Raw genomic sequence first — 25,914 nt, 5'->3', positions numbered from 1 at the left:
TAATTCTTAATCCTCCAGAAAATGTATAGTTTGACAAGTAATCTCTCATTCTCATGTGAATTTATCCTTGTGCAATACATGCACAAGACACACAGATCTGCTCAAATTTGTAGAGGGCAACAAAGGAATGTAACACAGCCATCATAATGAATAAAATTGTACTCACTTTCAAAATCAAAAGTTACTAACATTTCAATGATTCAGTCTACTCTGCATAACACATAAGGCATAAATCTGTCCTAATAGCAAATATGTAAGTCTTCAATATATCGTAACGAATACTACCTTCATTACCACTTTTTTTTCTATCAAATTATGTGTCATTTCTGCTACCAGTCACCTTTTCCCACATTGCCATTTCAAAAATACATATGTAGCAGATTCATTTTTGTTTTCAACTGTGTAATATTACGGGCAATCTGCCCTATGCCCTGTATTATATCATGTGGAGAGTCAATACTTTTCCTAAGATGCATAGTTATTCCAACTGTCCAACTGATCTCAATATGCCAATCAATAACTGTAAAACCATTTTATTTCTAGATACTGCCCTGGTCTGGCATTTGGAATATAAAAAGTCTGGCAAAACCTACCGTTCATCTCCCATTAGCGCCTTCTCTATCGAAGCGGGCAAAGCAGATCTCAGCAGATCCTGTTATGGAGGAAAGAGAGAAGGGGGGGGGGGGTAAAAAAAGAACAAGAACATCTTATTATAAAACAGCCACAAGACACAAACAGCTTAGTCTTATAATCTCACAGTGCACTCATATCACAGAGAGAGAGAGATTTTAAGACAGAGTGTGAGAGAGGGATAGACAAGGGAAACAGAGCGAAGGGAGAAAAGGGGACACAGGGAAGACTCAAAAAAGATTGAAGACAGAAATATTGGATACGCCATAAACTTAACACCAGAAATTTTTCGTGTGCATGAAACTTTCCAAAATTTTGCATGCATGAAACTTTCCCAATTTTCAAGAGACACAAAGACTCATGAGGTAAAATACACACAAGAGTTCTTGCCTACACAATGCATTGAATGCTAGTGGCAATTTACACAGGTTTCATGCCGCGAAAAAGGCCGTCGCCTCCAAATCGCGAAAGTTTCGTGTCGCGAATGTTTCTGGGTTTACAGTATTTTGCAGGACTTTCATTTTCATGAATTTCATGAGTCAACTAGACTAAACAGATACAATGTACTGTGAAAGTCACAACCCTCTAAACGTAAACAAATCTTGTTGGGCATTGGCTTAAATACATGTAGGCACCACAATACATCGGTCATTGTCATGTGAGTATACAGCATATTTGGCACAATCATTTTCATAGCCTTTGTATACCAAGAGACAAAAACAAAATCTGAGTTTGCTGGAAATTGAAACCAAATATACATTCTGTGTTACACAGATGATGTATCGATCCACAACACAAATCAATGAAAGCATATCTCGTTTAAGGCACTTAAAAGAAATAGGTACAAATTCATGTAAACAATCAACGGAGATTATTTGGCGAGTGACCTTTAAGTCACATGATCAAACATCTCTTTTGATTTACAAATGACTCATAGATACTCAAGTGAATGCACATTTCAATCATTTGATAAGTTATAGCAATTCAACTGACATTGATCTCCATCTGAGTTCTGACTGCTTTTATCTAAACCAATTCTTTGTTTTTGTAGTGACTAATATTTTAAAATCAGGGGCATCAAACAGCAAGGTGGAACTATACATTTGTAGAATGTTGCCCTTTTATGTGATCCCGTAATTATGCATGTGTGCTTTCCTCCCCCCCCCCCTTTTTTTTTTTTTTTCATTGCACACTCATCTTAAAATATGTTGCCCTATAGAGCCATGTCCACATCGGTAACTTACAGATCTTCAGCAAGTTTATCTGGTTCTAGTCCCCTGATCGCTCAACATTATCACAATTTAATATCAACTGTTTTTCAATTGTTCTGTAATGTGAGAATTTCATCATGATTTCTCCCATCCCCAAGCTATTTGTTCCATAAAATCTACAAAGAACTCCAATCTGGTAGAAAGGTAAAGGTCTTGAGATATTCATCATTCCAATATGAACATTTGTGGGGATGGGGGTGGGGTTGGGTTCAGTTTCATATTTTGCATAGAAAGCCACTGTTTAGTAGCAAACCACAACACAATCGACAGAATCATCATAAAAAAGAGTGTGCACCTAGCTCAGACTTTTTTTTTTCCTTTCCAAAAATCAATGGGCAAATACAATTAGTTCATCCTTTCTAGGAATAGCAGGGTTACTACTGACATGATCTTCAAAATCCCACACTGTCTGCACATTCATGAGTCAATAGTGACACCTTAAAAAGGCTACACTTAAAGGGCAGAGTAAATCTGAACATAAACAGGACACAATAGCAGCATCAAAGAAAAGGTTCTGTGAAACTGACCCCCCCCCCCCCCCAAAAAAAAAAAAGTGAACTTTTCTTTTTATTTACATTCACCGCGCCAATGAAACTCTCATCATCACACATGGGACCTGTGGATGTATTCAAATTGACCCATATTATGACAAAGATATCCATTATGTTCAATGATGATATGTCAGTTGTGTACATATAGGTAGCCTGAAATATTTATATTTTTGAACCCTTCACGCAGGATTCAATTGTCACTCATTGTGAAATGCTTCAAAATGAAATACAATTGGGGAAATATCTTGAGCAAACAATTAACAAAAAAAAGCATCATTAAGTAGAAACACAAATGACTGATGTCTAACATTAAAAAGTGTGGAGTCTAGCGCAAGCAGCAAGATGATATGGAGATCTGAGTGAGAGTGTCTTGCTGAGAGTCTCCACAAGCCATTCTGCCGAGTCCATTACAGATATATGTGAAGGAGAGTAATTTTCCTGACAGATTTCACTCAAGTCTTCATCACGCAGGTTGCTCCTGGTTTCATATCCTCCTCTGTGATAGCTACAATTATGTTGTAAGCTATGTCTTTCTTTTTCTCTTTCAATCTTTATCTATCAATCAATCTACATGATTCTACCTGTCTTCATCTCTGCGGGTACATTTTCCTTTAATTTGTCCCACAATGCCTATGACATGGCATCTCATGATATCACTTCACTCCCCAGCCTAAGTCTTTCGCTGGCTATAAATAACAGTAGCACAGTACAGCCACCCGTATACAATCACACACACGCACACACACACAAACACACACAAACACTCAGGGCCACAGCCGGCTCAAACTTGTAGCTACCGCGCCACGCTTTGAAAGCCACAAACCCCCTTCTGGCTTTTGGCACACTTCCTAGTACCCAAAAATATTCTTAATGCGCTTGGCAGCATGGGCTGACATCATAAATTTTAATATTTCTTTTAAGCGGAGTACATAATGCCACACCTCGGCTGAAGTGTACCAACAACTTGTTCTTCTCTCAGCACCCTCTTGTGCTAGCAGCCTCCAAGGGGTGGGGGGGGGGGGGGTGGGGAGGAGGGGGTTATCCAATTTCCATGGTCTATTAAATGATGGTGAAAACATGACATCAAACTCGGGACACAGCCACCACCTGACAGAGGGTGGCATGGCTCTACGCATTTTAGGTTCCAGTACTCAACGACGCCGACGACTGGACGCTCGCACCTGACACAGTCATCAACCCTTGCGGACACGATACGACCATGACTGTCGTCATCACCACTCTCAGAAGGTGGTGTGGCCATCACGGAGAGAACAAACTCAATGTTTTTTCTTTCTCCCTCTCCTTACTTTCAGGAGGTGCTCATTAACACAGTTACAGGTGTGCCATCTGATCATTTGTTCTTATCAGGTGAGCGTGCATCCTCAGCTCACTGTTACCCCAAAACTGAGAACATTCTCTTGGTCTACGTTGAATCTTTACCCATGACCATGAGAACAAAATTTTCGACCAACATGGCAGAGGATTAAACACACACACACACACACACACAAGAACCTTGAAACTTTGACCGAACCTCAATTTGGAGAAGAATTCCTCATCAATTAGAGAAGTGTAATTTTACATGAATACATTATCTGCTCTTCCTGGTTGTCCAAACACAAAACTGCAATTGGTCTCTCTCCAGTTTTGAGCTGTCAAAAACCTGAAATTTGGCTTCTTTTCCTCAAAATTTCAAATATCTATCGTGGGGGCATTATCATCTGGCAGCACACAAAAGCCCCTTGTCATGCCTGTCCATCAGTCACAACATTAACAATCACATCAATGCAAAAAGACAAGCAACAAGCAACCAGAAAAATGAGGAAATTAGGAGTTTTGACCATCAAAATGCATTTGGAACAGACAGCTGAAATGGCTGTCAAAGGGTTCTTCAAAAATGGTATATGGAGCTACACAGCAAGCATGACACAAATATGAGTAATTCTACTCCTCACACTTTACATGTAAAGAAAAAATATATTTGACATTTCTTGAAAGACATAGCATCCGCAACTCTTTCTCAAAATGCATAAAAGATATTAGTATTACTTAGTATTCCCCTGGCCTGAAGAAGTGAACTCACAACCTCAGACATGTTACGGAAAATCCGGGTCAATTTGGTCCCTTATGCACGTACCAAAAAAAAATAGCATGCAATGACAGGGGTGCTTGACCATGATAGTTAATTTCATTTTCCCAGAAGACTCCATGTTTGAAAACTTGCCAACATTCAGTTGTTATGCCATTCATGATGCTTATAATTCATGGTTCTGGAACTATTTCTGACGTTGGATTTGCAGCTTTTGTTCATCAAATGGAAATTCCCCTTGTTCGGAACAACTGTGTCTTCACTAATTAAGTCTCTGGAGCAGCGCATCACCAGTTGAACTTGGAGCGTGGCTCGCGTCTCTGATTTTGAGGTGGAATTTATCATTTCTTCCAAGTATCTGTTATTATCTTGGTTGGAGAGACAGGAACTGAACAAAATGTAATTAAGTAGGGATCCATTTGATAAAGATACTCTATTATTATTAATATAAATCAGTTGTGAGCATTTGAGAGGTTGCTGTAGTAACTGCAACTTACAGTAGGGGATCCAGAGGGGGGCTCACTGGGTGCACGCCCCCTCTTTATTTTTTGTTTAAACAAAAGAAATAAAAAGGGAAAAATGGGGGGCGCGTGCGCCCCCCCCCCCCCCCCCCATTTAATTTTGTAAAGGCACCTCCCCTTTATGGAATTCCTGGATCCACCCCTGACTTACACTTGTACATGTACAGCTGCAGAACTCCCTTTCCTGCTTGAAAAACTGGAAATAAACTTCTCTCTCATCATTGCAGATCAATGAGAAGGCATCAGTCCTACATCATCATTGGATTAAAGTGAAGTGAAGCATAAAATGGACCTCAGGAGTTGGGTAGAAACATGGTAAGCAGATATATCACAAGGAATTTTGTGACTCACGTGGGTGACGCTGGGCGAGCCCCTACACAGGGTGGAGAGCAAGCTGATGACTGTGGAGATGTTGGGGTTGCTCTTGGAGTCCGGTGTGGCACCTGCTGCACCCCTAGGAGTGGTGGACTGGGTGGTTGTCACAGTGAACGAGGCGGGCTGTCCGCAGTTGGCCAGCCTCTCCAGGAGCTCGTTGGTCAGTCCATGCCTGGCGAGAGGGGCGGGGTCCACCCCACGGCGAGTGAAGCGATCCGCCAGTGATGCAAAGCACCTCAGAGCACCATCTGCCACCTGCAGCACAAAATAATATTTAAGTGTATGAAGAATTCCATGTCATCACGATGTCACTATTGGTCCTCGAGAATACCCGATTCATTAAGCCCACAAACCAACACTGTCCTGCTTCAAGGCCATTAGACAGCGCAAAAGGCTTTCAAAGTAACCACAGAAAAGCCTCCACTAGAATCTCACTTTTGGCTGATGTCATCTAAATAACATGCACATAACATTTTATCCGCACAAAAAATACAGCTATTTAGGAGACATGTTACACTTCTTTTAGCACATTTTAATCCAGAACTAACTTCAAATGAATGTGTACATCCAGTTGTTATAAGGTCAAAGCAAAGTTTGAGGAATCTTTGGTAATGAATGTCCTCTGTGCATGCTGCACTCTGCATTAAAATGAAAATGCCAATTGTGAGTGTAACACACAGCTAATGTTGGAGTTTTAACTGAACATCTAAATTAATTTCTAACAGAACGTTTCTACAGGAATTCAAGCAGGCAGTATTTTTTAGCACTGACATGGACAGTGACAATGTAACGTGGTCTGATTCCATTCAAAGTGAGACATGTCTGATTTATACATATTTGTTATGAATGATAATTCATGATAAATGCAAAGTTTGAGCTCTCACCCTAATGGACGCTTTCTGTGTGAAATTACTTAGCACATCTTTACGTAATTCATGAGCTGTTGGCATAACATATACTCTTGAAAACAGTGCTGATGCAATGAACTCAATCCTTATGCAGAATATTCCTGCAGAAATTGAGAGCAAAGAAACAATTACTGGGCTCTTTTGTGCATGAACACATTTTGATGTTTCATGCCTAAAGATGAAAATTACATTTGTATGGCACTGGCTCCTCATGGGCATTATGATGAGTATTAATTGCACAGATCCCATAACGGGTTTTGTTTTTGTTTTTATTTTTTCTTGTCACTTTACACACAGATACTGCATTCTACTATCTTCCTCTGATACGATATACAGCTTGCAGATATGCTGTACGCATTGATTCATTTATATGTATAGAAATCATATTTTCGCTCAATGATATTCTGCAGTTTGTACTCTGGCAAGCCAACTCCATGCTTTATACCTACCGTATCGCAGCTGAGTGATCCCTCTGATTTTTCACAAACTGTTTGATTGATTGATTTGTGAAATGTATGCTTTACATTATGTTCAACTCTTTTATTGGATGGAAACAAAATATACCTGAATTTAATTGAATTGAACAGTGCGAAATAAGTATTTGACAAGGATCTGACAGACAATGATTTTTTTGTCTTTCTTAATTCATGGCAGGCACAATAACGAGTACTAGTCTACAGAGCTCTAGATGACAAAAGACTATGATAGAACTACTGCACATTCAATGTACATAATGAACTCATGTTAGAGAAGAAAACCCCCCAGGGTCTCTAAATTGACAGAACGAGCAAGGCCGCCGAGAATTGAGAGTCGATCATGAACAGAGCACTAGAAGATGGCAGCCGAAGAGGAGGCTTGACTAAATCACTTGGCAAAACAGTTGAATCACATGGCAACAACGTCCGGGGGAGGAAAAAATGGATGGTAGCGACGCGATGACAGAGCATGTTTGTCGTTCACGTGGAGCGGAGCATGAAAAACGCATGGACGACTGGGACACTTACGCTCCGTCCTTCTGGGGCCGACCAGGCCCCGTTCGTGATGAACGCAGGGCCGCACGTGTTTTACATCTATCGACGTAGCTGCTTCATCAACATACAATGAAGTGAACAAGCTGATTCGAGATGGCAGCATGCACACTATGCACTATGAATTTGTAGCAAGGTGATACAAACATTTCTTAAAAAACTCTTATTTCTTTTTATTTAAAAAAAAAGACAAATGGGTCCAGTCACCACACTCCCCCAACAGAGACACAGATATAAAAGCCAAAATTCTTCACAAATTGGGTAGATTTCGTTCAATTTTTTATAGATGGAGGTGGGCTTTTTTTTTCCCCTCTGGAAAGAAATCATTTTGTAATGGCCTTGGTTTTGGTTTTATATAATTTGTGTCATGCATGGTACATATATATGTATAATTATGTAAGTAATTAGTGCAATTACATTTATATGTGGAAATTGTTATGGTTTATGTGTATACATTTTTTTTTTTTTAGTTGTATCCGAAACTGCCAGAATGCAAATTTCATGCCATTATATTTTATTAGTGCATGACAATAAATTTGAATCGTGAATCTTGTACACACAAATTAATCACAGTTTCAAATACAAATGCAGTTGAAACAATCTGTTTTATTTTATGTCCTTCGTAGGCCAGTTTCGGTTGTGATGGGGCTTCAGGTTTCCAATGTTTTTTGATCATGATTTTTGGAGATAATGAGAAGCCTCATATGAAATTTGAAAGAGCATATAATTATAAGAGGAATTCAAAGTTTATTTGATGAAAATTGGTTTTGAAATGACTGAGATATCCAAAACAAAAGATCCTAATAAAGGGTGGGACCCACCTTTTATTAGGATCACTTTGTTTTTCTTTGCTTTTACCTATAATAAATCAGCCATTTCAAAACCGATTTTCATCAATCAAACTTTGAATTATCAATCAAACTTTGAATTCCTGTTAGAATATTAACATTTCATAAAGTGGTAACTTCTAAGTATCTCAGTAAAAGGTTAAAAGCTGAAACCTCACCTCAACCAATACTGTAACATCCCTTTAATGTCAATATGTATTGATGGCACGCAAATGGTATCCTGGGGTACCAAATGAAAATCAGCCATTTCGTTGAATTATTCATTTTTTTTTTTAAAAGGTTGTACCCTGGGTTGCCAAAAAGTGGAAATTATTTTGGAGCTGGAGCTAGCGGCGCTAGCCACTACACTACAGTGCATTAAAGCACACGCTATTGCTAGCACAGCCTGCCATGCATGCATTGTACATATGTATAACATGCAGTGGCATGGGAGTGACTACTGTATACGCCATATATTTCGCAAGTCTAAAATTTCGCGAATCGGGAATTGCCGACAATTTCGTGAGTGGTTAAATTCGCGATCGTGGAGTCTTGTACTGGAACGGAGTAGTGTACACACGTACGTTACATTCACATCGGGATCAGAGTCAATATTTTCGCATGTCTTTCATTTCGTGAATAGCACCTGACTCGCGAAATTCGCGAAAATAAAAACCTTGCAAAATATTCGGCGTATACAGTATGTACACGCACACACAGGGCATGCATTTCTCTGCGGCTGTCCTCGAGTGGACGTGAGGTGGCGTTACACAACGCGGTAACCCAGGGTACTTACCCTGGGGTACAAATGTAACGCGTGATGCATCATATTGCTACGAAGTACAGTATGACATGACAAGGATTCTGGCCACTCTCCAGTTTTGTGTAAAGAAAGGCAGTAACTGGTGAATTCCCCTCTATTTAAAAGTACTACATTACAGTAGACTTGCTTGTGTCATAAAGGAAGCTGAATGAATAAAATACAGACACACACACAGCCATACAGACAGACATACATGCACACAAAGATTTTGGGCTCACGTTTCTTTGAATTCTGCATGAATAGTGGACATAAGCATCTACAGGAAATAATAAGTTGTTTCTGCATAAAAGGCCATACTGCTAGGAAGTAACATAACATGGGGTGGAGATTATTTTAAGTCTATCGAGGAAAAGTTATAGACAAGGATACATTGTAGATCAAATCATCTTGACTGCGGTCAGTTCATAACGACATCACTTAAAATAGTCAGTATTTCTTTCTTTCTTTTTTTTCTTCTTTAGAGATTATACTGACTTATAGGCCCTAAATACAAGGAATAGGATTAATAAACTTTATCCAATTGTGTGTTATGATTGATACTGCAGAAATACTTTTGACATGTCCTGCGCACTTAAAGGACAAGTTCACCTTCATAAACATAAGGATTGAGAGAATGCAGCAATATTAGTATAACACATCAGTGAAAGTTTGAGAAAATTGGACAATCGATGCAAAAGTTATGAATTTTTAAAATTTTTGTGTTGGAACCGCTGGATGAGGAGACTACTACAGCTTGTGAGTCATATGCGTACAACAGTATAAAGAAAATGTAAAGAAAATTCCAACATATTTTCACTTTTTTCACATAATAAAAGAGCACTAGACTTGCCCCTTTCTAAAGGCAGGGGGAATAATTTAATATTACCCCTAACATATGTCAGTAACGAGTCAAGGGAATGTGTACTTTTTTCAAAAGATGAAATTTTGTGAAATTCTCTTTATATTTTCCTTAGGCGTCAGGGAATTAAGTCACTGGCGTTCTTCGCCGTTCTTCGCCCGTTCTGAACGTCCATTGTTCTCCGTACCGCTAAGTCGAACGCGAGATCACGGGGCAATTCGATGCGCAACAAAGGGCTTTTGTTCCGCCGTGCGATTACTCAACGAGGCACTTCTAGAACAGGGCTATTTAGGGGAAGCCTGGAACGCCATTGAACACGTCAATACGCGATTGAATCTCCGTCATTTATTCTCGGATACACTGACGGAGAAAAGGCTCTCTGGGACAAATAGCCGTTTGCAAAAACAGGACGCAAAAAAGCTTAACATTGTTAATTCACAAGCGTTTTCCCTCTGTTTTCGTGCGTGTATGTTTTCGTTTTGATCGCAGTTTTAGTGACATATGAGTAATGATAATATCACAGACAAGAATTTCAGGAAAACTACTTTCATCTTGATGGTGATTTTGTATATCACGCATGTCCTTGCTTTTACGTTCGAAGGTAAATGACAATAACATTCAGCTCCGGAAGATGTTATCAATATCGAATGATCTATCTGACGTTCGAAAATTAGTAAGAATAATATTCAACTCTGTATCCGATGATCAAATAAATGTCGGGTTTTTTTATGTTTACTTTTGAAAGTAAATGACAATAACATTCGGCTCCGGAAACTGCTAAAATAAATGTCAGACGATTGCTTTTACGTTCGGAAGTGAATAGCAGTAATATTCTGCTCCATACGATGCTGAAATAACTGTCGGATGTTTGCTTTTAAATTTCGAAATGAATAACAGTAACATCAAGCTGCGTGCGATGGTAACATTAATGTTTGATGTTTGCTTTGACGTTCGGAAATGAATAACGATAATATTCAACTCCGTACGATGATGAAATAAGTGTGTGGTGTTTGCTTTTATGTTCGAAAGTAAATAGGAATAACATTCAGCTCAAGAAGATGCTAAAATGTCGAATGATCCCTTTGACGTTCGGAATGAATATCAATAATATTCGATTTTGTACGATGATCGAATAAAGTCGGATGATTGTTTTTACTTTCGAAAGTAAATATAGCAATAACATTCATCCCCGGAAGATACCCAAATAAATGTCAGATGATTGTTTTACGTTTGGAACTGAATAGCAGTAACATTCTGCTCCATGCGATGCTAAAATAAATGCTAAATATTTGCTATTATATTTCGAAATGAATAACAGTAACATTCAGCTGCGTTTGATGGTAACATAAATGTCTGATGTCTGCCCTGACGTTCAAAAATGAAAAACGGTAACATTCGGCTTCGTAAGATGCTAAAATAATTGTCAGATGATTCATTTCCCTTTCGGAAGTGGACAGCAATAACATTCGATTCCGTACGATAATAAAATAAATGTCGGATGTTTGCTTTTAAATTTGGAAATGAATAACGGTAATATGCTGCTCAGTTAGATGCTAAAATAAATAGCGGATGATGGCTTCACGTTTGGAAATGAACAAGGATAACATTCAGCTCCGTAAGATGCTGAAATGAATGTCGGTTGTTTGCTTTTACATTTGAAAATGATAAACGGTAACGTTCGGCTCCGTAAGTTGATAAAATACTAATAAATTTTAGATGATTGTGTTCACAATCAGAAATGAATAACGGGTCTTTACCATGGTAAAACAAATTCCAAATGTTTACAAATGTCTGCAAATGCTCCCACTTTTTCATTTCAAGCGTAAGTTTTGACCACCTAAATAGGCATCAACTTTTATGATTTGATTTTTCTTATGTCTTTCTAGATTTTCTTTTCGGGCCACCAATAAATAAAAATCAATAAATTTAGTGTGGAGCCCTGTCTTTGTTCATGTGATTTTTTTTTCCCCATGAAGGGATGAGTCAGAGAGTGGAACCTTTCCTCGGTTAGTTAGATCTTGGAAAATATTAGTCGAAAATTGACTGTTTTTTAGGCGGAAATAGAGATACGATGTAGAATCATGACGCCGCAATGATTCCAAAATGTTCTTTGACTGAGGCCGTGTAGTCCGTATGACAGCTAGCAGACAGATCCCCGCGCATAAATATAACTATGAAGTATTTAGTTTATTTTCCGTGAAATTTATTATAATCGAAACAGTGATATTGCAAAAATGAAGGCGCAAAATATTCATATGTTCAAAACAGCAACGACAATTTCGTCAGTGTTCCAAGGCTGTGGCCACAATGAACACCTGTGCGCTTGCGCCTGCTTAATCTTTCCTGATGGAAATACTTCGAGACGTTGAGAAGCGTCCAAGTGTTTGTCACTGTCATAGCCGTGGTCAGACTTCCAAAAGTTGGAGAAGTGTAATCGCGATCTTACACTTCTCGATCTTTTGCCAGTGTGACTGCGCCTATTGTCGTTATTTTTCTTGTCGTTGTGGTTGTTGTTACCGTTAATGTTTTGCTTCAAGAGTCTTGAAATGTTGGATGTTAGTGCGTGAGACAATCGCAAAGTCTAGGCTTTTGTGTTTGTGTGTGTGTGTTTCTTTTCTTCTTCATTCGTATTTTTTCCCCATTATTAACGAGGACCACTGCACGGTGAAGGCCCACCCGGATATACCAGGGAGGTTCTCACCTCCCTGGATATACCGGGCTAGTATCACTACCTTTAGCGAGCTGCTTGTAGTATGTATGCTTGTTTGTGTGTGTGTGTGTTTTTTGTTTTTTTGTTTTTTTGGGGTGTGTGTGTGTGTGTGTGTGTGTGTGTTGTGTTTTTATTTCTAACAGCATCCAGCACCTCTTCTTCATGCAAACGTGCATGACAGGCCGTGATTACTTTTGGAATTGAATAACGGTTAAGATTCATGCAGCTCCGTACGGTGCTAAAATCAATGTCAGACTTGATATCGCGTTCGGAAATGAATAAGGATAACATTCGGTTCCAGAAGATGCTGAAATAAACGTTGAATGTTTGCTTTGACGTTCGTAAAAGAATAGTAGTAATATTCAACTCCGTACGATGATAAAATAAATGCCGGATGTTTGCTTTAACGTTGGAAAGTAGATAGCAGTAACATACAGCTCCGGAAGATGATTAAAAAAATGTCGAATGATCCTTTTGACGTTCGGAAATGAATAAAATAATATTCAACTCCGTACGAATGTCGGATGCGCTTTTACTTTCGAAAGTAAATAGCAATAACATTCGGCTCCGGAAGATGCTAAAATAAATGTCAGATGATTATTGCTTTTACGTTCGGAAGTGAATAGCAGTATGTTCTGCTCCATACGAGGCTAAAATAACTGTCGGATGTTTGCTTTTACATTTTGAAATGAATAACAGTAACATTTAGTTGCGTTCGATGGTAAAATAAACAATTAATGTTTGATGTTTGCTTTGACGTTCGGAAATGAATAACAATATAGTATTCAACTCCGTATGATAATAAAATAAATGCCAGATGTTTGTTTTTACGTTCGAAAGTAGACAGCAATAACATTCAGCTTCGGAAGATGCAAAATGAATGTCGACTAACCCTTTGACGTTCGGAAATGAATAACCATAATATTCAACTCCGTACGATGATTAGGTAAAATAAATGTCGGATATTTGCTTTTAATATCCTTTCGAAAGTAAATAACAATAATGTTCGGCTCCGGAAGATGCCAAAATAAACGTCAGATGATTGATTTTACCTTTGGAAGTGAATTAGCAGTAACATTCTGCTCCATATTCATGATGGTTATAAAGAAAAATGGAGTGGGCGCGTGCGTCCCAAGACACATTGTAATTTTGTAAAGGCGTCCTCTTTGCGGAATTCCTGGATCCGCCCCTGAGCTTTATCACTCATCTGTGCATGAGGTGAGTATAAACTCATTAACCAATTCTCTGTTTAATGAGTTCACAGCAGCCGAATAGTTATGTCGACGAAGGTATACCACCGAGCATACGCTTCGATGCACATGCCGACAGGTGTAATTGTTCATCTCTTCATCTTCCCTGAGAACAAAAGGAGAATAGTTTCCTTTCAAGGTAGAGACGTGTGGGCTTACACCGACCAGGGAAGGTGGCCCGAGAAGAGGAAACAACTCTCCTTTGAAGTCATGCTCGACACCGTACATAGAACGTTACGCGTTCAACACTTCGTGTAGCCATGTGCTTTGACAAGAGAGAGTGCATCATGCGGTAAGCAGGTCTTGAATAATTGGAGTAGAGAATCAAAATGCAGTGTAAAACTGTCGATTTTGACGCCAAAGAGTTAAAAAAAACACGCTGCATGGAACATGCTTGATTCGGCGGAGCACTTTCTTTCAAAAATCACCTTACAGATATAACAAACAATCAAAAATTACATGTAAGCAAAAAGTTTGCATCATGGATAAATATAAATGTCTAGAAAAATCTAGTTTTAATGGCATTTCGAAGAATCTAGAAATACATGTTTATGAATTCCAAATATCGAGCATTTTTTAAAGATTTTCCGGTAAAATATAGCTTGTAGCAATCAATGAAATTCGAAGCGCGTTTTTCGTCTCACAGAGTGGTGTCGAGCAGGACTTCATTTGAAGCGTAGCCTATGAATGTTGGACATCTTATATGGTACACAGGTTTGTATAAAAATGCATTGAATATGCATCGTGTTTGTCCGAATTACGAAGAGTTGCCACTCCGTCTATAACACCCCAGCTGCACAGACCAAAGAGGACACACAGCTCTAAAATTTTCTCACAGAGATGATAGTGTTTTCCTATAAAATTGGAAAAAATCCATTATAAGGAATCCCTCCTTTATGATAAGTAAGCTTTTCCGACTATGTTATTCATCGACGACATGAATTGTTTATGAAAGTATTTGATATTATACTTTGATGAATAATATTCAGAAAACTGACTTCATGACTCAGGAGACAGCAAAATGTTCTCGAAATCCAGTTGGAACTAAACTTGAAGGGGATATAGAGATGAAATGACAATGTATACAGGCAAACATGAATTAAAAACACATTCTCTCATTTTCCACTGGACCCTTATAGATTATAATTGTGCCCGACAAGATACACATTTTCGAATGATTAAAATCATAGACTGTTTGCCCCTCACGCTATACGACTGGTAGAAATCATATCTCGCACGCGTGTCTCTTAAAAATAATAGTCGACATATTCCAAACTCGTCTATTATAGTTATGGAGCTGTTAAAACCGTGCGTTTGAAGAAAAAAATGAAGTATATTAAACGGTTTACTCGCGTAGTTGACATTCGTCACTGATAAGGGGATAACCGCATCATATAAGTCGCATATAAGATCTCGAGAGAAAAAAAAAGAGAGAAAAAAAGAAAAAAAAAGGAGAAAGTAAGTGTCAAAGATGTCTGGGGGGAATCATTTTGCTAATCTTGGATTGTATAAGAAAACGTGGAAATAACCGCGGGACAATCGGTGGCTGCTTTTACATTTCGATTGAATCTATAATAATGTATAGTGTGTGTAAAAATTTTATAGTGTGCATGTTTAAGCGTGTGGCATTCACTCCTGTTGCAACGGAGAGGGTAATATGACGATATTTTGCGATAACGAAGTAATTCATAGTTAAAGTTGCCAAATTTGTCGACATTAAAAACAATGGTGTAAAATTATTAGGAACACTTTTGTAAGTACACGGTTACAGCAAAATTCTTGTTGAAATAGTCATTTCCGAGCGTCATTGGCAAAGAACAAAAGAAACATGCTCCGTTCCAGTGAGATGCCACTCCTCGCTTTCCTACATTGTACAAGAAGAAAGTCACAGAGACTGCATGAGCGAACGCTTGTTATTTATATTCGTTCACTTTTCTCCGTGGATAACTTTCATTGCATTAATCGAAAGTGAATATTAGGGCTCGTTATCACGAACATTATTTTATGGCGTTTGTCCGAAGGTTCGTTATTCGTATACGGTTCATCACTGCGAAAATGAAATCAGATTTCTTAATCCGAAAATGATAAGAATCTTCGTTATTCCGAAGATTCGCTGATAGGAATATAAATTATTAAAGATTCGTCGATAGGAATATGAATTAAGATTCGTGAATCCAAAAGTGAAAAAAGAGAAGAGTACACTGACACAATTTTGGAATTACAAATCTAAATCATCGTATCCGTTTCTATAGCAAAGTTACGCCTTGCAGAACCTTATTTCATTTTCGGATTAACCACGCAACCTTTTGAATTACGAATCCTGGGAATATCGAATCTTCGGAGTGATCCTCCGAAATAAAGTCGGGAATAATGAACGTTCGTAAACGTTCGTAATCGACGAACTTTGGAATAACGAATCAGGCCTTTAAACACATTCCTTAACCATCACTTTTTTATATATTTTTTTCCAAACTAAGCATGAAAGTACAAACTATACTCTGTTTGAAATCGGTTTCAAATTGCTTTTTCATCCAGTGCAGCGTATTTGATATGACCAAATATTACATTGTGCACTAAGCATTGAATTACGCATCATGCGTATCGTTGCCGCCTTTTTTTTTTTTACATACTCAGAACTGTATTCGTTCGATAAGACGAAATGTCGTTATACTTTGTATGAAATTGCCAATCCCTAGGACTTCGATTATTTATAAATGGAATGCAGTGTATACAAAATAGGCACGAACAGACTGGCAAAAGATCGAGAAGTTTAACATCGCGATCTTTATAAGATCTCGAAGTTTTGCCAGTCAGACTTCTCACGTGCCTTATGTTTCCCTGGGTGAGCTTCGACCACCGCTGAATTCTCACGTGACTACTAGTACAGTATTGTACCCCCGTTTATGGATGCACAACGTGCGTTGTTGCCTTGACACGTCCACATGAAGAGGAAAAATGGACTGTCATGTCACACGTGCGCACCGTGTGTTTACGACGGACCATCGATTACGGTACTACAGTAGTAATTTATCAGGTGCATCAGCGCTGTCATGCAGTCTGTACTTCGATCGACTGTGCAAACGGTAGCGGTATACTAATACAATTACCAGTTGTACCAGCTCGTTTAGCTGACCAGATGAGCTCGAACTGTAGGTATACGACCGCAAAAAGAAATCTATTCTTCTCCGTCAGATTTGCTCGAACTTGGCCCCATTTCTTACTCGTTTGAGGCGCGGCCACGATTAGTAAGAAGCTGAGAGCTAGTACTAGCTAGCCGCAATAACGAAGCCACATTGTGTGCGCGAATGGATTTTACCTAGAACAATACTAAGTGGTCCAGAATGATTTAAGCCGATAATTAAGTCATAAAATAGTAGTTGGCTGTTCGTAGAAAAGTCATAGTTTTGAGGGAACTGCCCTGGAGGAAAATAGAAGTGGTATCAAAAGACGGATTATCGCCGTGAATAGCTAGTGGTCTATTGTCCGATTTTCACACTGCATATTACAAAAGACGGCGTTCTCGGTCGCGAGAGCGGAGATGCGGAAGTCGTCTTTTGTTCTGTGGCAAAACTACGACTTTCCTACGACTTAAACCTCACTAATCCACCCCTGATCTACAACCACTTTACATTATCTACGCCTCTTTCACTTCTTAACAACAACGTATTCAACACTAAGGCACGAACACAAAGAACCACGGCAAAACTACGACTTTCTTACTATTTTTTCAGTAGCAATCTACAGCAAAACTCTGTGCCTTTTCAACACGTAAGTACCACGGTTAGTGCTGGTAGTGTAAATGCTCATTACCAGCAAAGGGGGAAAACCCGACAGTAAAAACAAGCGAAGAGATTGTGTGTGCAGTCTCTGGTCTTACGAGAAACTTGTGGAAATTTCCACAAAACCAGGTGCCAGACGAAAGAATGTGCGCACTGGAATAAACAGCGTGTAAATATAGCCTGGAAATATCGATCGAAGAACTAGCCTTTTGTCAAGGCCATCTCGCTGTAATGGGCGAGCGAAGCGAGCCCAGCCGAGCGCGCCAGCGCAACCCCACTCAGCTGGGCTCTCTTCACCATACAGCGAGAGGGCCTTGACAAAAGGCTATCGAAGAACTAGCTCGTGAGTTGAGTTCAAGGAATCATCGCAAAGATCATGATTCTATAAGCAACACATGGTTCTCTGGCCTTTCTTTTGACCCATAGTAGAAATATCGAACAGTCGATTACACTTTAAATTATAATAGTGTGCTTGATCGAGTATTTTAAATGTTTACTGAACTGTAGGAAGGGATTGATTAATCACTCGATTAAAAACTAAATCACAGAAATATATGAAAGGTCTCGTATGCCGAGACAAATCCCTTGTGAAAAAGTACTGCAGTAGTACTGCAGTACAAGTATTGCAGTACTACTGCAGTACACGTACTGCAGTAGTACTGCAGTACTAGTACTGCAGAAGTACTGTAGTAAATTGGACACTTTACTGCAGTACTAGTACTGCAGTACTGCAGTACCAGTACTGCAGTACTACCTCACTTCTTCCTTGCAGTACTAGTAGTACTGCAGTACTGGTACTGCAGTAGTCATTGCATCAGTAGTACTGCAGTACTGGTACTGCAGTACCAGTAGGCCTACTGCAGTACCAGTACTACACAGCAGTAGTACTGCAGTACCAGTACTGCAGTACCAGTATTGCAGTACCAGTACTGCAGTACCAGTAGTACTGCAGTACCAGTATTGCAGTACCAGTACTGCAGTACTACAGTACTGGTACTGCAGTGGTACCTCAGTGGTACTGCAGTACTACTGCAGTACCACTGCAGTACCAGTACTGCAGTAGTACTGCAGTACCAGCACTGCAGTACTACTGCAGTACCAGCACTGCAGTACCACTGCAGTACCAGTACTACAGTAGTACTGCAGTACCACTGCAGTACCAGTACTGCAGTAGTACTGCAGTACCACTGCAGTACCAGTACTGCAGTAGTACTACAGTACCAGTAATGATACTGCAGTACTCAGTACCGGCACTGCTGTAGTACTGCAGTACCAGTACTGCAGTAGTACTACAGTACCAATAGTGGTACTGCAGTACCGGTACTGCTGTAGTACTGTAGTACCAGTACTGCAGTAGTACTACAATGGTATTGCAGTAATACCAGTACAGGGAAACCTGGGAAAAGAGGATATCTTACTGGTCTCATCTGAATTTGCAAATATTGAAATAGTAAACATACAGTATGCCTATGTTTACAATGAGGTACTGGTTATAACGAGGACAAAATGGTGGTCCCACCAACCTCATTATAAAAGGGTTACCCTGTACTTCATTACTGCAAATGAATATACATGTACAATTACAACGATAAACAAGTGACAATCTATATCCGCTTTCATAGCATACATAAACAATCAATAAAATATAATACAATGTTTGTTTTTTTCTAGAATTCAAGTACTGAGTATACATGAAACCCATGTATGTTTTTCCCTGTAGGCCTACACCCCATCTGGGGCCCATATGGGCCAAATGGGCTTTGCCAATTTAGTTCCATATTTTCCCCATATACACCACATGGGGCCCACACTGGTTTTGTCAGGGCAGGCATGTAATCTAGAAGATATTCTACAGTGTAAGTGTAGCTAGGTTGAAAGGGAAATTTGTTTTCCAAGGTGGAAACACAGATTTCTCTCATGTGAATGTTTGCAAAGTAATGAAATAACAAAAAACATACAGTAAATGTATGAAGATGAATTACAACAGACCGCTTCTGCAATTTAGTCAGATTTTATGCATGCTTTCTTCACAAAATTGAACCTTAACAACCACAAAGCTTGACTGAAGGCTTGCCCAAACCAGCAACAGCCAGGGGAATTCATGTCTGTGGAACTCGGTGGAAGGGGGCAGGTGAATGATATGCTTCATTTCTAGGCTGTTGGAAAAGAAATATCCGTAAGTTGTTATGTAATACATTACAGAAACGGTTTGTTGGCACAAGAGATGACACTTCAAGCGCTGACAGGAATAATGATCAATATGATGTACATGTATTACGAAAACATGCAATCCTGATGTAAAGTTAAGTTGAGAGGAGTAGAGAACACAAAGAACTTAAATCTGAGTAGACTTGATGTAGCATAAAATTTAAACTATTTATTATGGAAAGTCCAGCAAATGAAGGAACATATTCACAATGCATGCAAGAAAAAAAAAATTGTAATGTTCTGTCAATATCATGATACAGTACATGTATAAGGAATTATATGTATTTTCAATGATGATCATATAAATAAAAATGATGCATGAAAATATTTCCAATATTTGGTTTGATTTTACAGTCCAAGTAGTAGTACATAGCTGACTTGATCCTGACACTTTTCCTTTTCATTCAAGATAACACAATCAACATTCTCCTCATTTATAAATAAAAAGAGAGAAGAAATGTCACTGAATGTGATAAATGTCCCACCATAGTCTACAATCACAAAGGCGACAGTCAATCTTTTTCTTAATTTCCAGCTGGAGCCTCTTGCACACTCTTTGTCCTCCTCCTCGTCTGCATGTTTCCTTTATGATCACGCGAGTTGGAAATCCAGTGGCAAGCCCAGTTTGTGGTCTCTTTCTCGCTGGTATCTTGCATCCCTTTGCTTGTGCATACGAATGTATCATGTCTGCAGTAGAAAAGATGATAGAAAAAGAAATGCTAAATTGTCAGTACATACCTGTGTATACATACATGTATTTCAAGATTGAAAAAGTGAAACATCATGGAAATTTTATTCCAAGTATCCAGATATTGAATCAACCCCCTCCCCCTCCACATTTTGGCGACTACTCCGCCACATGAAATTTTTTGACTGCATCGTTCCCTGACTTTTACTTTGAAGTCTTGCACATCTTTTGATACTGTCATGACGCTGCATGACGTTTTATGTATGCCTGTCAGACTGAAAATGGCTCAAAACGTGATTTTGTGTATAAAGTCTATGCAAATTGAGTTTTCTCTTCTTATTCATAAAGATCTAATCATTTTCACTTTCATGGGCTGAAACTAATTAATTTTATCATGATAATGCTTGAAATGGGTTCTGACATAAATTCTGTGGGAAAAAAAATGATGAATCAACAGGCCGAAAAAACAAAAAAATACATGTACCTAAGATTACCAAGAAATTAATACAATAAAATACTGAAGAAATTGATTTTGATACTATCTTTTTTTTCAAATTCATTGTTAGAAATGCCACAAAGAATGTTTTCACCAAAAAATAGGATTCTAGGAGCTTTAATATCTGATAGGGAGCAAAATGCATGATTTCATGCATATACTGTATGACGAAAATTTCCATTTCTTTTTGTATAGCTTGGTAGATTACACCACGGGTAATGAACAAGCCAAATTTCATAGCGATTGTGCAATAAAACGCTGAGATCTCGGAGGGGGGGGGAGGGGGGGGGGGGAGGGGGGGGGGGGGTAATTGAATCAACCCCTCCCAGGCCACAGAACACTAAAAAGGGCCTGGCCTGGTTAGGGGTAAGAGGAATTCAAAGTTTATTTGATGGAAATCGGATATGGAATAGCTACAAAATCCAAAAAGTACAACTAAAAGATTGTAATAAAATTTGAATTCCAAGCTCTAATAGGATTGCTCTGTTTTGGACATCCCAGCCATTTCAAAATTGATTTTCATTAAAAAAAAAAAAAAAAAGAAATCCCCATGAAACTACATGGTCTTTCATACAGTTGTATTTTACAAGAGGTTTCTCACTATCCCACAAAAAAACAAAAACATGACAAAAACCTTAAGCCAAGTCTCAACCAAATCTTTATGATAGAGCTCTGTATCATATAAAAACGAACGGAAAAAAAAAAGACTTTGAATGTGGAAATTAAAAAAAAAATGGCTAAGAAAGTAATTCTGTTTTTGAAGAGGGCTTGGCTTGACTTACTGAAAATAGTACTTGAGACGAAAGCATGGCAACCTTGTAAATCTGCAAACGAAGATGTCCCCTTCATGCTCGACCTGTTGTTGCCATGCAGGTCTTTCTGATCTCATGACCCACAATCTTCTCCAGAGAGTTGCCGCACACCGCCTGCCATTAGGATCCACTGATTCTGAGGATGTATGTCTGAAAAAGAGTTGAAAAGATCAAATCCTTAAATAAAATAAGAGAATTTACTAAACATAAACAAGCAGCTGACAAGACAAATGATTAATTCCTTACTTTTTTATACATGTAAAAAAAACATTCAAATCTCATTTCTCATTTTATGTGACATTTAATTTCATATAAACACTATGTTCACTGTCATTGAATTGATTTGGTTAAAAACTAACAACAGATTACAGAGGACAGAGGTCAAGGGAAAGAAAAATGACACATATAGGCAACACTTTCGAATACTAGTATTTTGCTCACCAATATCTTTCTACCAGCAAAAGAAATCTCCAGAAGCTAGAAGGCTGTCGAGCTCTTGGAAAGCTGCCTTACTCTCGAGGGGGTAATGGCGGCATCGTAGTCTCCTCAGCTCACCAATCTCCATGTTTACTGGTAAAGCAACCTGCTGTGGTGGCGCTCTGCAATTTGAATGTACACCTGCTCATGTTGGTCTAGCCTCTCCAATACTTCAAGCCTATGGAGAGTGAACATCCTCTGATCTGAAAATGCAGATGAAGAAAAGCATTCAAAAGATTAAAGACGTACTGTCGTGCATACTGTCGTGCATATTTTGAATTGATTGTAAGCGCTTTGGGCCTTGTGGGAAAAGCGCACTATAAGTAATAATAATAATAATAATAATGCTTCACAATGGATGAAACAATTAACCACTGGACTGCAGCAGGCTTTTACGCACACTGAACACCTGGGTGCTGATGCATAATAATGCATGTGTATCTCAAAACATGCCTTCCAGAAGGCGAAAGATTCGCCAGAATTATATTGCTTGAAATATGAAATAGTGAGGCATCATCCTCTCCTGATCTGCGATACCTCCACAAATCCTTCACAAAGAGCAGCTTTACTTACTATCATCAAAAGATTCATCAAAACCCTTCTTCCCACTGTAGGTCGCCATTTTGAATTGAGACTCTATAGAAACTTTCACCTTGGAGACCAATCAAAACCCTCACAAATCACAGCTAAATCACTGATTTTGGGGGGCACCTGTTGCCCGTACATTCAATCATGTCATAGGGGTAGGGGTAGCACAGCGCTGAGGCTTCAAATTGCACATTATATGAAGACGTAATATTATATTACATGCTCAGCACACAATGGAATGTTGCCAAGGATATTACGTGGTCCGCAGCAAAGTAGTTAAACCCAAAATCTCACAGAAAGTTACTTGCAAAATGCTTGTGATGGAGTGAAGAGGTGTATCCTAACGGTTAGACTTAGCTTTAGCCTTTTGTAGTTGACAAGAACTTTTGTCACAATCATAAGGAATTTGACAAGGAATGTCTTAAATCTAAACGTATGTCTCCTTACAGTTAGCTGCACGCGTAAGTACAAAATCAAATTCTGAGCCTCTGTGTCCAAATTCTCATTTTTGAAAGTAAAATGAGGAAAAGGTCAACTTAGGTCTGAACGATCTAATAGTACAGCCAGGTTCCCAGTCAGTAGTTGTGGCTATGGATGTGACATAGGTTTTTAGGTGGTTACTATTCAGGATATCTGGGCAAAGGTATGATGCAAAGTTGATTGTAGAGTCTCGAGGCGGCTGAAAACTCCCCCGGCTGAACTTAACATACATGTAAATAGATTCTAACGTTATATCTTATGATGGTAAGGGTACCACCTATCGCCAGTATCGGCAGGGTACCTGCTTGACATCGGCACCCTGGCTCCCTGCGTATTTATCATGGCTGTTTGCGTACGAACGAAAAAGTATGCGCGGGATTACAGTAAGTGTCATTAGCTTTGAAAACAATAAAAACGAAGAAACGCAAATCAAACTCACAAACAAACTAACAAACCAAACTAGTAGTAGCCCTATAGACATGTTTCAATTACACATTACACATGCGCTCAGTAACGACGCATGGCTGTGAAATTGACGTGTATTACCTATGGAGGGAGGGTTGCCGATCGCTAACAGCTAGAACTAACGTTGCGCGAAGAAAACGGATTGCGTGCACTAAAATTGCGCTATTTTAAAACGAAGATTTAAAACCAACAAGACGGTCACGACATTCGAAACTGTAGTATTTATGGCATATTTGAGGTAAGATTTAGGCGAATTTGTAATATATTTTTGGAATAAACAAGCTACAAATCCAATAGGATGACGATAGGTGGTACCCTCAATCATACACACAATCAACATGTAGGGTATACAGTTGAACGTAACTTACCATTAGCTGCAAGCAGCTTTGCGTGATGTGTTGATGCAGATTTTCCGCTGCCCCATTACACTACAGTCACTTCCTCATGGGAACAACAACGTGAATATTGGGCATTGTCCTTTATCCAGTCCACCGCAGGACCTTTTCCAACGCTGTCATCACAGTCACAGGGCATAAAATTTCTTCGTTCTCTGCGCTGCCATTTTGCTTTGTACGCGTTAACGTTTTACAGAATTTGAAAATGCAACTCAACGGCGGTACTCGACTCGTTGCGTAATACATGCACTGTACTCGCATCGCGAGTGTGCGCGCACGCACGCGTGCGTAGCTACTACATGTATACTAGTAACCCCACTCAGTGGTCATAGAAGCGATATGTGCGTGCGCGCGGGCTGGCGATCACACGTGCACTCGATTGGCGCCACAAAATACTAAGTAGACACGAATGGGGGGGGGGGGGGGGGCTATCGGAGATCCGGTTAGTACATTTTCGGCGCATCATGATAGAATAACACATAAGAAATTTGATCGGATTTCAACTCCTTATGTGCCATGGTGGAAATCCCCTGTGTGCCACGTTATTCTGAGACACGGAGGTAGTCATGCTTACAAAATTCTGTTAGGATGAGCATTATAGTAGGCAAGGTGAACGAGGTACCATTTTGTAGACTTGCCGCTTTACAACACGGAATTTCGAATTTACACCACCCATGTTTTTCCCATTTTGCAGAGACCGCGGTTCCTTCCATGTTTCTTTGAAAAAAAAAATGCAATAAGATACCATCAGATCTTCCTACTATTAATTATCAAACATAATCATTTCGTGTGCGTAATTTTTTAGGTCAGCCCACAATGCAACAAGCAAAAACAGCACTCCAACTTTTTATCAGGCGACACTCGTGGCTAATATGAAAATTGGAATGCGTGTAAAACTCAACATTAACCTTTCCATTTCAATTCAATTAAATTCATTTATTTTCCATACTTCTCATGAGCATTGTAACAGAAATCAAACCAGTTCTTTAACTTTTTTTGTACAATGTGTGGAACACAAAATACATGGTGTTAACACAATAATTACATGTAGTGATAACTGGTCAAAATCGAAATCGAAATGGGGTTGATTAAAGAGAAGTATGACGGGACCTATATCTTGTTTGGCTGTAAGCCCCGAGTAATCAGTGTTTGCGAAAAAGAAACGGAGAACGGATCCTAGAAGTCAAGACCAGATTAGGCCTATGTCATGGTGCCAAATAAGAAAATGGAGGTAACATTTGTAGTCCCGACTTCCAGTTCTTTTGCTGGTTAGCAAAAATATACGAATATATATAGCTGAAATAATTAATACATTGTACAACTGCGATCTCTCCGGTTGACAGTATAGCGTAAAAAATTTTAAATAACGCAATCCTGTCGCATTTCTATTTAATTTAATGGATGTATACAACGCGAAGGGATTTTCGGGAAAAGATAAAGAAGCATCTTTGATCCTGGGCGCAACGATATGTGTGAGATTATACAGCCAAAATGATTCATGAACTCATCGCATTCCCGCTGCATGGGCACCAACAACGTAACGTATAACCTAATCTCGCAAGTTAAGGTATAAACGTCGCACGTATATATAACTCTGAAATCATCGCGATCTCGCCGGATGACAGTAGCGTAAAATAGTACAATAACGCATGTTAAGCTACGTAATCGGTGTTCAGAAGAAGAAACAAACGCATTTAACTATTTG

The 25,914-nt window shown here is 39.1% G+C and overlaps 1 protein-coding gene and 1 long non-coding RNA gene across 2 annotated transcripts in view; both read right to left on the bottom strand.

Annotated features, from left to right (window-relative positions):
• Window positions 1-25,914, bottom strand: part of LOC140235097 (E3 ubiquitin-protein ligase HECTD1-like) — a 94,728-nt gene that overhangs the window by 36,233 nt on the left and 32,581 nt on the right. Inside the window, exons 5-6 of the mRNA XM_072315137.1 lie at window positions 5,414-5,692; window positions 594-652 (exon numbers count right to left, since the gene is read on the bottom strand). Of these exons, the coding sequence (XP_072171238.1) occupies window positions 594-652; window positions 5,414-5,692 (338 nt within the window). The remainder of the gene's footprint in view (window positions 1-593; window positions 653-5,413; window positions 5,693-25,914) is intronic.
• LOC140228732 (uncharacterized) lies at window positions 19,998-24,480 on the bottom strand. Its single transcript, XR_011901253.1, has 4 exons — window positions 24,183-24,480; window positions 22,246-22,484; window positions 21,775-21,954; window positions 19,998-20,495 (listed from the first exon to the last, which is right to left on the bottom strand). It is a non-coding gene; the product is annotated as an uncharacterized lncRNA (long non-coding RNA).

Source organism: Diadema setosum, chromosome 1, assembly GCF_964275005.1.
Source record: "Diadema setosum chromosome 1, eeDiaSeto1, whole genome shotgun sequence".
Lineage (NCBI taxonomy): Eukaryota > Metazoa > Echinodermata > Echinoidea > Diadematoida > Diadematidae > Diadema > Diadema setosum.
The sequence above is the reverse complement of the archived record's forward strand: the minus strand, read 5'-3'. Positions and strand labels throughout refer to the sequence as shown.